Source organism: Mobula hypostoma, chromosome 10 (genome assembly GCF_963921235.1).
Source record: "Mobula hypostoma chromosome 10, sMobHyp1.1, whole genome shotgun sequence".
NCBI lineage: Eukaryota > Metazoa > Chordata > Chondrichthyes > Myliobatiformes > Myliobatidae > Mobula > Mobula hypostoma.
The window spans coordinates 29,811,558-29,826,176 of NC_086106.1; the positions used below are offsets into that span (position 1 = coordinate 29,811,558).

Genomic DNA, 14,619 nt, shown 5'->3' on the forward strand with positions numbered 1-14,619 from the left:
TCCTTCCATCAGTCAGACTGGAGACCCCGCCTTCCATCAATCAGACTGGAGACCCCCCCCCTTCCATCTATCAGACTGGAGAGCCCCCCCCTCTTTCATCGATCAGACTGGAGACCCCCCCCCTTCCATCTATCAGACTGGAGACCCTCGCACTTCCATCAATCAGTCTGGAGACCCCCCCCCCCTTCCATCTATCAGACTGGAGAACCCCCCCCTTCCATCAATCAGACTGGAACCCCCCCCTTCCATCAATGAGACTGGAGACCCCCGCCCTTCCATCTATCAGACTGGAGAACCCCCCCCCTTCCATCAATCAGACTGGAACACCCCCCTTCCATCAATGAGACTGGAGACCCCCCCCCCTTTCATCTATCAGACTGGAGACCCCCCCCCTTCCATCAATCAGACTGGAGACCCTCCCCCTTCCATCTATCAGACTGGAGACCCCCCCCCTTCCGTCAATCTGACTGGAGACCCTCCCCATTCCATGAATCAGACTGGAGACCACCCTTCCAACAATCAGACTGGAGACCCCCCCCCCCTTCCATCTTTCAGACTGGAGACCCCCCCCCACTTGCAACAATCAGTCTGGAGACCCCCCCTTCCATCAATCAGACTGGAACCCCCCCCCATCAATCAGACTGGAGACCCCGCCTTCCATCTGTCAGACTGGAGACCCTCCCCATTCCATTTTTCAGACTGGAGACCCTTCCCCTTCCATCTATCAGACTGGAGAACCTCCCATTCCATCTATCAGACTGGTGACCCCCCCCCCCGCTCCATTAGACTGGAAACCCTCCCCATTTCATCTATCAGACTGGAGACCCCCCCACTTCCAACAATCAGACTGGAGACCCCCCCCTTCCATCTGTCAAACAGGAGACCACGCCCTTCCATTGATCAGACAGGAGACCCCCCCCCTCCATCTATCAGACTGGAGACCCCCCCTTCCATCAATCAGACTGGAGACCCCCCCCACCATCAGACTGCAGACCCCCGCACTTCCATCTGTCAGACTGGAATCCCCCCCTTCCATCTGTCAAACAGGAGACTCCCCTCTTCCGTCGATCAGACAGGAGACCCCCCCCTCTTCCATCTATCAGACTGGAGACCCCCCCTTAGATCTGTCAGACAGGAGACCCCCCCTCTTCCATTTATCAGACTGGAGATCCCCTCCCCTTCCATCTGTCAGACAGGAGACCCCCCCCACTTCCATCTGTCAGAGAGGAGAGCGCCCCCCTTTCCATCTGTCAGACTGGAGACCCCCCCCCTTCCATCTGTCAGACTGGAGACCCTCCCCCTTCCATCGATCAGACTGGAGAGCCCCCCCATTCCATCAATCAGACTGGAGACCCCCCCCCTTCCATGTTTCAGACTGGAGACCCCCCCCCTTCCATCAGTCAGACAGGAGACCCTTCCCCTTCCATCCATCAGACTGGAGAAACCCCCATTCCATCTATCAGACTGGTGACCCCCCCGCTCCATCAGACTGGAAACCCTCCCCATTTCATCTATCAGACTGGAGACCCCCCCACTTCCAACAATCAGACTGGAGACCCCCCCCTTCCATCTGTCAAACAGGAGACCACCCCCTTCCATTGATCAGACAGGAGACCCCCCCCTTCCATCTATCAGACTGGAGACCCCCCTTCCATCAATCAGACTGGAGACACCCCCCCCCCCCACCATCAGACTGCAGACCCCCGCACTTCCATCTGTCAGACTGGAGACCCCTACTTCCATCTGTCAAACAGGAGACTCCCCTCTTCCGTCGATCAGAAAGGAGACCCCCCCTCTTCCATCTATCAGACTGGAGACCCCCCCCCCTTAGATCTGTCAGACAGGAGACCCCCCCTCTTCCATTTATCAGACTGGAGATCCCCTCCCCTTCCATCTGTCAGACAGGAGACCCCCCACTTCCATCTGTCAGAGAGGAGGCCCCCCCCTTCCATCTGTCAGACTGGAGACCCCCCCTTCCATCTGTCAGACTGGAGACCCTCCCCCTTCCATCTATCAGACAGGAGACCCCCCCCTTCCATCTATCAGACTGGAGAACCCCCCTTCCATCGATCAGACTGGAGAGCCCCCCCCCCATTCCATCAATCAGACTGGAGAACCCCCCTTCCATCGATCAGACTGGAGAGCCCCCCCCATTCCATCAATCAGACTGGAGACCCCCCCCCTTCCATCAGTCAGACTGGAGACCCTTCCCCTTCCATCTATCAGACTGGAGAACCCCCCATTCCATCTATCAGACTGGTGATCCCCCCGCTCCATCAGACTGGAAACCCTCCCCATTTCATCTATCAGACTGGAGACATCCCCCCTTCCAACAATCAGACTGGAGACCCCCCCTTCCATCAATCAGACTGGAAACCCCCCCCCCTTCCATCAATCAGACTGGAGACCCCCCTCCTTCCATCAATCAGACTGGAAACCCCCCCCCACCTTCCATCAATCAGACTGGAGACCCCGCCTCCTTCCATCAATCAGACTGGAGACCCTCCCCATTCCATCTTTCAGATTGGAGACCCCCCCCTTCAATCGATCAGACAGGAGACCCCCTCCCCTTCCATCTGTCAGACAGGAGACCCCCCCCCTTCCATCTATCAGACTGGAGAACCCCCCTTCCATCTATCAGACTGGAGACCCTCCCCCTTCCATCTATCAGACTGGAGACCCCCCTTCCAACAATCAGACTGGAGACCCCCCCCTTCCATCTTTCAGACTTGTGACCCCCCCACTCTTCCATCTTTCAGACTGGAGACCCCCCCTTCCATCAATCAGACTGGAGACCCTCCCCCTTCCATCTATCAGACTGGAGAACCCCCCATTCCATCTATCAGACTGGTGACCCCCCCCCTCCATCAGACTGGAGACCCCCCCTTCCATCTGTCAGACTGGAGACCCTCCCCATTCCATCTATCAGACTGGAGACCCCCCCACTTCCAACAATCAGACTGGAGACCCCCCCTTCCATCAATCAGACTGGAACCGCCCCCCCTATCAATCAGCCTGGAGACCCCGCCTTCCATCTGTCAGACAGGAGACCCTCCCCCTTCCATCTGTCAGACTGGAGACCCTCCCCCTTCCATCGATCAGACAGGAGACACCCTCCCCTCCATCAATCAGACTGGAGACCCCCCCCCTTCCATCTTTCAGACTGGAGACCCTCCCCATTCCATCTATCAGACTGGAGACCCCCCCCCCTTCCATCTTTCAGACTGGAGACCCCCCCTTCTATCAGACTGTAGACCCCACCCCTTCCACATCAGACTGTAGACCCTCCCCCTTCCGTCTATCTGACTGGAGACCCTCCTTTCATCTATCAGACTGGAGACCCTCCCCATTCCATCTATCAGACTGGAGACCTTCCCCCTTCCATCTATCAGACTGGAGACCCCCCCCTTCCGTCAATCAGACTGGAGACCCTCCCCATTCCATCTATCAGACTGGAGACCCCGCTTCCATCAATCAGACTGGAGACCCTCCCCCTTCCATCTGTCAGACTGGAGACCCCCCCCCTTCCATCAATCAGACTGGAGACCCTCCCCCTTCCATCTATCAGACTGGAGACCCCCCCCCCCATTAATCAGACTAGAGACCCATAGTCTGCAGTTGCTGTAATCTGGAGCAACAACAAACGCTTCCTCGAGTATTTTGTGTGTTGGTCCACTGCTCATGTAACTACCAGTCTCTCCCATCTCCACCCTCCCCTCCCATACCGGGCACAACCTGCCTGTGATCGTATTCCTCTACTCAGCCCACTGATGCCCTCGTGCTCCTGTGTCACCAACCCCTCCTCTCACCTCTCCGCTCTTCGTATCAACGAAGGGTTTAGGAAAGTGTCTGCAACCCCTTTCTTTCCACAGACACTGCTTGACCAGTGGAAATGGAGGAGTATGTTAGAGGAACACGAGGGGAAACCTCTTTACTCGCAGGAAGGCTGGAGTGTGGAATGAGCTGCCAGCGGATGTGGTGGATGTGGGTACAATTTCAACTTGAAGAGCAGTTGGGTAGGTACAGGGATGGGAGGGCTATGGTTGATGGGAACCAGATAGATTAATAGATCAGCATGGACTAGATGGGCCGAAGGGCTTGCTTCTGCGCAGTGGTGCTCCATGACTGTGACCTGCTGAGTACCTCCAGCAGATTGTTTTAAAACGGAATTGGCTGGGTTGTCCTTACAGTGACTCCTATGACTGTGTGGTACAAGTAAAAAAATTCTTTGTTCTGAATAGCCTCTTCCTGTGCTATCTCCTGTCTACAATGTGATTCAACCGTCAGATGGCGCAATTAAATATATCATCATTGACTGGCCTGCTTGTAGTAATCAAAGAAAGTATTGTAAAAAGACAGCGGGTCATATCGTCTGTTGGGAGAACATTGCTGGTCTCCCCCTATAGTCAACTGCCCTTATCCCAGACGTCAAACTAGGGAAACATCACAGGACCAACCCCAAGAACGGATGGAATAAACTATACACTATGTACTTGTTTTATGCTCAATCACAGGAAGTGGCTCTGGCCAAGATGTTTCGGAGGACCGGGGTATCTGAGCCAATAAAATTGAATATGTATCAGAGGCACGGGCTACAGGGGTTTTTTTTTATGTAGGATATGATGGATAAGCAGGAATAGGGTACTAGGATGGCCAAAGATGGGAGGATAAAGTGTGTGTGTGTGATTGGGTGAAGGGATTTAGAATGTAAGTCTATTGCACACTCCGGACAGAAGGTGGCAGTACTGCACCATTAAGCTGGGTGCCAACCGCCGTAAAACAAGAAGAAGAAGAAGCAGTATCAGAGGCACGGTCGCGAAGCGGTCAGCACACGCTCCACAGTACCAGCGACCTGGGTTCAATTCCTGCGCTGCCTGTAAGGAGTTTGTACGTTCTCCCCGTGACCGCGTGGGTTTGCTCCCACAGGCCAAAGATGTACCGGCTGGTCGTTGTGAATTGTCACGGGACTCGGTTCGGTTGGGGTTGCTGGGGGGTGTGTTTCGAGGGGCCGGTATGGACAACTCCACACTGTAACTCAATAAACAGATAACCTAGCAGAGACCGGTGGGGGGAGGGGTGCTGGGGGCTGACAACTGGACGCAATAAGGGCATGGGGTGCAAGGTTTAAAACAAAACTCATTTATTTGTCCACAGATCGAGAATTAGTTATAAGAGTTTCCTAACATCAGTAGTATGCTGGCCACTTCGAGGGGAGTGGTCCCGAGTTCAAAATCCGGCCGGCCCCATCCACGCTTTCCATCTGTGCTGGGTCGAGCGTCGAGCTGAATATTCGGCCTCGTACAAAACGGACAAATGCTAAAGAAACGGCGCCACAAGGCATGGAGAGGATCTCAGGGTAGAACCAGCTACCGACCATGTCAAACGACAAGGTGCAAGTCCTGAGGCTGAGGAACGGCAGAATCCAACAGAGGCAGCCACTTGCGTCCAGACACCCAACGTGGAACTCACTGGAAGCTTGCATTGTGAATTTGTTGGTGCTTCAACAGCTGGGATGACTGAACGTACCCCTTGCCGCACTCGGAGCAGGTGAACGGCCTCTCCCCGGTGTGAACCCGCCGGTGGGTCACCAGGTTGAACGAACGCGTGAAGCCCTTCCCGCACTCGGAGCAGGTGAACGGCTTCTCGCCGGTGTGAATTCGCTGGTGGTTGACCAGGTAGGACGACTGCGTGAAGCCCTTCCCGCACTCGGAGCAGGTGAACGGCCTCTCCCCGGTGTGGACCCGCTGGTGGTTCTGCAGCTGGGACGGGGAAATAAACGTCTTTTTGCACACGGAGCAGATGAAGGCCCTCCCTCTGGCGTGCGATGCCTGGTGCACCAGCAGCTGGGATGGGTCCGGGAACGCCTTGCCACACCGCGAGCACGCAAACGGCGTCTCGCTCGAGTGAACTCGCTGGTGTCTCAGGAGGTGCGACGAGCGAGTGAACCCCTTCCCGCACTTGGAACACGTGTAGGAACTCTCGCCGCTGTGGACTTCCTGGTGCCTCACCAAGTGCCAGGAGCACGTGAAGCCCTTCCCGCACACGCAGCAGGTGAACGGCCTCTCCCCACTGTGAACCTGCTCGTGTCTCAGCAGGTGAGAGGAGCTGGTCAACCCCTTCCCGCACCTGGGGCAGGTGAAGGAGCGCTCCCTGGTGTGGACCTGCTGGTGCCGCAGCAGGTGGGACGAGGAGGTGAATTCCTTCCCACACGCAGAGCAGGTGAACGGCCTCTCCCCACTGTGAACCTGCTGGTGCCTGAGCAGCTGCGATGACTGAGCGAATCCCTTCCCGCACACGGGGCAGGCGAACGGCTTCTCCCCGGCGGGACCCTGCTGCTGTTCCAGCAGCTCCGATGAGTGGCTGAGCAGTTTCCCGCCTACCAGGCCGCTGAGAGTCCCCTCCCCGGTCTGAGATACCTGGTGCATCAGCAGCGGGGTTGAATCCTCGATTCCCTCCCCACGCTCAGAGCGGGCAGTGAGCCCCTGTCCGACGTAAGCTTGCGCCTCTGTTACCGGGTCGAGTGACATCTCGAATGCTTCTCACACTCGAAGTATCGAACACCCTGTGCGGATCAACGGTGCTCGAAAACGATCAGAAAAGCGGGAGCTCCAATTCAGATACAAAGCTGTTTCCGGCTGGGATGGAGAATTCTTTATTTTTCAATGTTGCTAATATTGGTAAAATATTCAACCAACACATTTGGTTGCTCCCTACCGCGGCCAGTATTGCTCCCCTCTCTGTCTGCGTAACGCGCCGAGGCTCCCTACACGCGCTGGGCTCTTAAACGCTCTCACTCAGGGGTGTGAGTCTCATTTTCCTTCTGGTCACCGTGCGCCTCTAATGTCCCGTCAGAAATAAAACGGGCACCTCGTCTTCCATTCAGTCATCGAAGACAATCAGGCTCCGATCAACCAACCCACGCTGAAATTCCGATGTGACATTCCCACACACGCACAAATCCTCCGCTTGTTGATCCCTATAAGAAGAAAAATGAATTTAGAAACAGCATCACTGGGGACAGAACCACAATAAGAGAGAATTCCAGTTCCTTCAGTGAGCCGAGCCAGACACCATTGTTACTCCGATCTGAGTATTGAACTCTGGAGCCCTGAGTCCGAACGCCGAGCGGAAGCCCCAGTGAGGAGTGAGAGATCTCACTCTGGCTCCTTTCACAGGAGCACGCCAGACTCGGATCTCACAAACATTCCTTCGTGCACACATACTGGACAATGCAACCTGGACCCACAACCTGTTAATTTACAGGTTCAGTCTGGGGTAAAGAAGGCAAATGCAATGTTGGCATTTATTTCAAGGGGAATAAAAGCGAGGTGATAATGCTGAGGCCTTATTAGACACTAATTAAGCTGCTCTTGGAGTATTGTCAACAGTTTTGTGCCCCGTATCTCAGGAAGATGTTATTGGAGAGAGTCCAGAGGAGGTTCATGAGGATGATTCTGGGAATGAAGAGGTTAACATATGAGGAGTGTTTGGCAGCTTTGGGCCTGTACTCACTGGAATTTAGTAGAATGCGGGGGTATTTCATTGAAACCTACTGAGTATTGAAAGGACTAGATACGTTGGATATGGAGAGAATGTCTCCTGTGGTGGGGGTGTCCCGAACTAAAAGGCACAGCCTCAGAGTTGAGGGGCGACCGTTTAGAACAGAGGTAGGGAGGAATTATTTTAGCCTGAGAGGAGTGAATCTGTGGAATGCTCTACCACAGACTGCGGTGGAGGCCAAGTCCGTGGGTATATTTAAAGCAGAAGTTGAGTGGTCAGGGCATCAAAGGATATGGCGAGAAGGCAGGTGTATGAAGTTGAGTGGGATCCGGAATTAGCCATGATGGAATGGTGGAGCAGATTCGATGGGCTGAATGTCCTAATTCTGCTCCTGTGTCTTATGGTCTTATTACATCTCCTCGTTAATCAAGAAGGCACAGCAGCGTCTACGCTTCCTGGGAGTGAGGTGGGCAAGGAAACCCACCCCCATTCTAACCACTGTCTACAGGAGCACCATCGAGGCGTCCTGGTTCTGTACATTGTACAGAAAATGCAAGGCCCTTCTGGGGATGGTCAAACTCGCCGAGAGGATCATCGGGGGTGTCCGGCCCCCACCCACACCCCCATTTGTGACGTTGCAGACAAGGGTCCCAAAGCATTGTCGAGGATCCCCGCCACCCATCCCACAATCTCTTGGAGCCACTAGCGCCCGGAAGGAGGAACAGGTGTACCAGGACAAGGCCTACCGGACTGGGTAACAGTTTCTTCCCTGACTGTGAGCCTAATACCACCGAGCTCTCCTCACTAGGAGAGCGAGCTGTTTACTGTTTATCTGTGCTGTGCTCTTCATATGCATTTGAATAATATTTTATTGGCATATTTGTAACAATATATTGTTTTCTGTGCTGTGCGTGCACCGTGGTCTAGAGGAACGTGTGTGTGTGTGTGTGTGTGTGTGTGTGTGTGTGTGTGTGTGTGTGTGTGTGTGTGTGTGTGTGTGTGTGTGTGTGTCTGTGTGTGTGTGTGTCTGTGTGTGTGTGTGTGTCTTTGTGTGTGTGTGTGTGTGTGTGTGTGTGTGTGTGTGTGTGTGTGTGTGTGTGTGTGTCTGTGTGTGTGTGTGTGTGTGTGTGTGTGTGTGTGTGTGTGTGTGTGTGTGTGTGTGTGTGTGTGTGTGTGTGTGTGTGTGTGTGTGTGTGTGTGTGTGTGTGTTTGTGTGTGTTTGTGTGTGTGTGTGTGTGTCTTTGTGTGTGTGTGTGTGTCTGTGTCTGTGTGTGTGTCTGTGTGTGTGTGTGTGTGTGTGTGTGTGTGTGTGTGTGTGTGTGTGTGTGTGTGTGTGTGTGTGTGTGTGTCTGTGTGTGTGTGTGTGTCTGTGTGTGTGTGTGTCTTTGTGTGTGTGTGTGTGTGTGTGTTTGTGTGTGTGTGTGTGTCTGTGTGTGTGTGTGTGTCTGTGTGTGTGTGTGTCTTTGTGTGTGTGTGTGTGTGTGTGTGTCTGTGTGTCTGTGTGTGTGTCTGTGTGTGTGTGTGTGTGTGTGTGTGTGTGTGTCTGTGTGTGTGTGTGTGTGTGTGTGTGTGTGTGTGTGTGTGTGTGTGTGTGTGTGTGTGTGTGTGTGTCTGTGTGTGTGTGTGTGTCTGTGTGTCTGTGTGTGTGCCAGATGACATTAAACATGAGTTTAGCTGAGTTGCGAATTTATTCGCAGGGAGAGAGTTTCCGGCAATGGGGGCGGGCTTTATTTTCACGGGTTAACGGGAGAAGTGCGTCTGCTGGTGTTAAAATGCCATTTGTGTCCAGAATGATGAGGGGAAATGCTGGAAGAAAAGCCCCGGGAACCAGTGGGGATGAGGCCAGGGTATTTTAGAAAACAATCAAAGGCGACGCCAGGGTTTCGGCTTTCAGCCACAGCTCCGACCGCTCTCTTTTTTTCGCTTCCTGTCTCGCCACTCTGAAACCTTCCGGCAGGCAGATTAACCTCCTCAGCAGCCAGCCAAGCTGACCTCCCCCCGTTAGGGATCCGCTCTTTGTACCCTTGCAGCAACTGAAACTTTCATTCACCCACCTCTCAATAAGGTGCCCTGGTTTGCGACCTATTACCGACTCCGCCCTCCGTAACGCGCCCCACTGCTTCCACTGACACGCAACCCGGGAGACTTGTGCGAGTTGGAAAAGAGGGCAGGGGGTCAGACAGCTGAGGGACAATCGATGTTTCGTGCTCAATCCCTGGGACAGGGGGTTGGAGGTGGATAAAGGGAGGAGGTGTAGGGAGAAGCGGGGGAGGGGAGCGAGAGCAGGTACTGTACTTCCCCAGTATGGCATGACATGTTTTTGCAACCCGTACCAACTCTCCTCGCAACACCTCGGGGCCAAAGGCAGAGCATCCACACACCCGCTCTTACCCGACTGCATGCGGAGGGTCGCGTCCTTGGGACGAGAAAACTGGGGGCAAAAAGCGGGCCGCCGGAGGAAAAGACTGGAGACGGCAGATGCTGGAGTCTAAAGCAACGCCGGGATGAACGGCGCCTCTGGGACCGACGGAACTGTTGACAGTTCGGGTCGAAACTACGTCAGGACTGGGGGGTGGAGCGGGCAGCCGGCCTGTGTAGAGAGGAGGGTGGCGATGCTGGAGCCCGAGGTGATTGGCGGACTGAGGAGGGGTGATGCGCCGATCGAGCTAGGCTGGGGAGGTGCGGTTGGCAGTCTGAATCGTGCAAATTGATGACAAACAGAGAGAGAGAGAGCGAGAATGAGAGGGGAGGGAGGGCGGAGAGGACTGTGAAGGGCGGATACAGCTGCTGGAGGGAGATGAGCAGGGACCCAAAGGGCTGGACTCTGATAAGGAAATGACAAAGGGAACATTAGTGAAGGGGTAACACACACAAAATTGCTGGAGGAACTCTTGTCCTAAATGTTGTCTGCCCTGTTGAGTTCCCCCAGTATTTTGTGTGTGTGTGTGTGTTACTCGGATTTCCAACATCTGCAGATTTTCTCTTGTTTGTGGTTAGGGAAGGGGTGAAAGGCAGGTGGAAAAATTCAAAGTAAATTTATTTTCGAAGTACATATAGATCACCATATACAACCCTGAGATTTGTTTTCTTGCGGGCATTCTCAGTAAACCCAAAACCCGTAATCCAATCACCAAAAAAGACAGTCAATGTGCAAAAGACAACAAATTGCAAATAGAAAGAGAAGAAAGAAATAATAGTAAATAAACAATATACAGTGAGAATATGAGCTGTAGGTGAGTCTGTAGGTTGTGGGAACAGTTCAGTGATGGGGTGAGTGAAGTGGTGCAGGAGCATAATGGTTGAGGGGAAATAGCTGTTCCTGAATCTGGCGGTGTGAGTCCTGAGGCTCCTGTACCTTTTTCCTGATGGCAGCAGCGAGACGAGAGCATGACCTGGATGGGGTGGGGTGGGGGGGGGGTCCACGATGAGGGAAGCTGCTTTCAAGTGACAGCACTCCATGTAGATGTGCTCAAAGGTGGAGAGGGGTTTACCCATGATGGACTGGGCCATATTCACTACTTTTTGTAGGATACCAGGCTTTGATGTAGCCAGTCAATATACTCTTCACTGCACATGTATAGAAGTTTGTCAAAGTTTTAGATGCCATGCCAAATTTTTGCAATCTTCTGAGGAAGTGGAGGCGCTGTCGTGCTCTCTTCATAATGGCACTTGTGTGCTGGAATGTGAAGTTGCTAACCCTCTCGGCCTCTGATCGTCCGATGACAACTGGCTCAGGGGCTTCAGATCTCTCCTGAAGTCTCTAATCAGCTCCTTGGTCTTGCTGACATTGAGTGAGAGGTTGTGTTCTGGCACCAGCCAGCCAGATTTTCAATCTCTCTCCTTTGATTTGACCGTTGACAGTGGTGTCGTCGGCAACCATGAATATGGCATTGGAGCTGTGCTTGGCCACACAGTCATGAGCGTAAAGTGAGTAGAGCAGGGGATAAGCACACAGCCCTGTGGTGCACCTGTGCTGATGGAGACTGTGGTGGTGATGTTGTACTAATCCAAACTGACTGCGGTCTGCGAGTGAGGAAATCCGGGATCCATCTGCACAAGATCAGGATCTTGAAGCTTTTCGATTAGCATTGAGGGGACGACTGCAAGAGCATCCTGATGTAACCAGAACCCTACAGGAGAGGGAGGGAGCCTGTGGGTGAACCGTGTGTGTGCGCAGTGGGCAAATGGAACCAGGAGGCATGGGGGTGGGAGAAAGGAGAGTTGGGGGATGGAAAAAAAGAGAAAGATTGAATAATGATCAGGAGAGATGGAGAAGCGGGGGGGAGAAAACCTGAACAGTACGTCAGACTATATTTCTATTTTCTCTCCTAATCTTGCATTCCTGTCATTATGTTGACTTTGTTGTTTATTTTGATTATGTTATGTAACACCCCCGGCCCCCGGGAGGGGCAGCACCTCTGGTGAAGGGGCTTGTCGTGTCCATCCTGGGGCAGCTCACTCACCTCTGGTCCCCACTGGACACTCAGCTCTCACCTGTGGCTCCAAGTAGCTGTTTGCTTGTGACAGTGGCCACACCCCCGTACACCGCTCCGACATGCAGGCTACACCGGGAGAGGGCAGCCGGCAGGGCCACTTACTCCGGTGAGATAGGGACGTGCCTGTCCTGGCATGCGAAGCCTGCTCCGGCGGACTGGGTGCAAGAAATCCGATGGCTAGGAAGAGGTACTGCGGCACAACAAGGCACAGAAAACATCATGGGCAGGGGGTTACTTCAAACTGGAATCCTGTGGACAGTTTCACACCACGGAAGGCACTTGGAGACACTAGAGGTGACAGGTGCTGGAACCTGGAGTAAAAGAATTCCTGGAAAAAACTCAGCATCCATGGAGTCAGGAGTGAGGGATGGTCAATACTAACGATCGAGACTCGGTGTTAGGACTGAGAGCTCCTGATGCTGGGTCAAAACCTATCCCCTCACCTGGCTTCACCTATCACCTGTCAACATGTGCTCCTTCCCCCCACTATCTTCTCATTCTTAATTAGAGCCCGCGCCGCCCAATTGCACCCATGTAACCAATTAGCTCACGAACCCATATGCCTTTGGAATGTGGGAGGAAACTGGAGCACCAGGAGAAAACCCAAGCAGTTGGGACAGAACCTCCTAACTCCTTACGGACACTGGCAGTCCCAAACTAGGGTTAGTGGCACTGCGCTGTGTTCCACCAGCATTTTGTGTGTATCGCTCAGGACTGAGGCATAGAGGAAGGATTGCCATAGGGAAGTACAACAGAGAAACAGGCCCTTTGGCCCATCTAGTCCGTGCTGAAACCATTTAAACTGCCTACTCCCATTCACCTGCACCGGGACCCCTACCATCCATGTACCTATCCAAACTTCTCTTAAATGTTGAAATCAAGCTGGCAACTCACTCTACCCTCTGAGGACCCTCTGAGTGAAGAAGTTCCCCCTCATGTTCCCCTTAAACTTCTCACCTTCCACCCTTAACCCATGACCTCTGGCTGTAGTCCCACCCAACCCCAGTGGGAAAAGAACCTGCTTGCATTTATCCTATCTATACCCCCTCATAATTTTGTATACCTCTGTCTAATCTCCTCTCAAGCTTCTGCATTCTGAAGAATACAGTCCCAATTTATTCAATCTTTCCTTATAACTCAGACCCGGCAACATCCTTGTAAATTTTCTCTGTGTTCTTTCAACCTTGTTTACATCTTTCCTGTAGGCAGGTGACCAAAACTGCAAACAATACTCCAAATTAGGGCTCGCCAATGTCTTATACAACTTCATCATAGAACTAGTAGAGAGGGAGGGTTGATGCAATGAACCAGCAGGTGATCGGTGGAACGAGGTTGAGGAGGGCAGTGTGGGGAATATGGAATGGTGTTGAAGTGGCCAGTGGGTGCTATAGATAGGAACAGGTAAGGGGAGAGAAAAAGAAAATAAGAAGAGAGGATGGAGCCAGCTGGAGGGTGGAAAGGGAGACAGAGGCTGGAAGGTCATAATTCAAGACACAAAAGGTAAATTTAGAAAATTGTTTTATTATTGAATATTGAAAGTTGCAGATAGTGTGGATGTGGAGAGGATGTTTCCAGTAGTGGGGCAGTCCCTCAGAATAGAGGGACATCCCTTTAGTGCAGAGACAAGGAGGAATTTCTTCAGCCAGAACATGGTGAATCTGTGGAACTGATTGCCACAGATGGCTGTGGACGGCAAGCCATTTGAAGCAGAGATTGATAGGTTCTTGATTAGTAAGGGTGTTAAAGGCTACGGGGAGAAGGCAGGAGAATGGGGTTGAGAGGGATAATAAATCAGCCATGATGGAATGACAGAACACACTTGATGGACCGAATGGCTGAATTCTGCTCCTTTGTCTTATCTTTGCCTCATGCACAGAGGTACGGTGGAACGCCGTGCATGCCATCCATACAGACCGTTTCGCCGCGTCAGGAGCAAGGTACCGTACGGGTGGACAGGAACAGAGCACAGAGTGGAGTAGTACAGATACAGAGTTCTGCTCCTTCTCCCTGTGATGGTGTGGAATCCCTCCGGGTGGCCGGTTTCGTCCCACCAGTGCAAAGAGGTACCGCTTGGTAGGCTAATTTGTCATTGTAAATTGTCCCGTGATTAGGCTAGGGTTAAATCGGGGCGGGGTTGGTGGGCAGCACGGCTCAAAGGGCAGGAAGGGCCTTTCCTGCTCGGTATCTCAATAATAAATAATTATAAATGTCGTGCTGGGCCATACAGGGCTGGAGTCCGATAATCATCACGGTGGGAAAATGAAACCAGTGGTGGTGGGTGGGGGGTGAAACTGGATGAGAAACGGGCTGGGGGGGGTGGGGAGTTGAAACTGGAACAAAAGGCAGAACCTCGAGAACTGGGCTGAGAAGTGGCAGATGGAGTTCAACCCAGATAAGTGAGAGGTGGTTCATTTTGGGAGGTCAAATATGATGGCAGAATATAGTATTAATGATAAAACTCTTGGCAGTGTGGAGGATCAGAGGGATCCGAGTCCATAGGACACTCAAAGCTAGTAGGCAGGTTGACTCTGTGGTTAAGAAGGCATACGGTACATTGGCCTTCATCAATCGTGGGATTGAGTTTAAGAGCCGAGAGGTAATGTTGCAGCTATATAGGACCCTG

At 52.9% G+C, this 14,619-nt stretch overlaps 2 protein-coding genes across 3 annotated transcripts in view; one reads left to right on the forward strand and one right to left on the reverse strand.

The window, feature by feature from the left end:
- Positions 1 to 5,007: 5,007 nt before the first annotated feature.
- LOC134352769 (gastrula zinc finger protein XlCGF8.2DB-like) lies at positions 5,008 to 10,046 on the reverse strand. Its single transcript, XM_063060206.1, has 2 exons — positions 9,892 to 10,046; positions 5,008 to 6,976 (listed from the first exon to the last, which is right to left on the reverse strand). The coding sequence occupies exon 2, from the start codon at positions 6,525 to 6,527 to the stop codon at positions 5,466 to 5,468; it is 1,062 nt and encodes a 353-aa protein (XP_062916276.1). The 5' UTR covers positions 6,528 to 6,976; positions 9,892 to 10,046; the 3' UTR covers positions 5,008 to 5,465.
- LOC134352778 (zinc finger protein 239-like) overlaps positions 7,261 to 14,619 on the forward strand; it is a 42,867-nt gene continuing 35,508 nt past the window's right edge. The window contains exons 1-2 of one of the 2 annotated variants that reach the window (XM_063060222.1): positions 7,261 to 8,254; positions 13,873 to 14,069. The gene's annotated coding sequence lies outside the window, so the exon portion shown is untranslated. The remainder of the gene's footprint in view (positions 8,255 to 13,872; positions 14,070 to 14,619) is intronic. The other variant, XM_063060221.1, reaches the window with a different exon arrangement.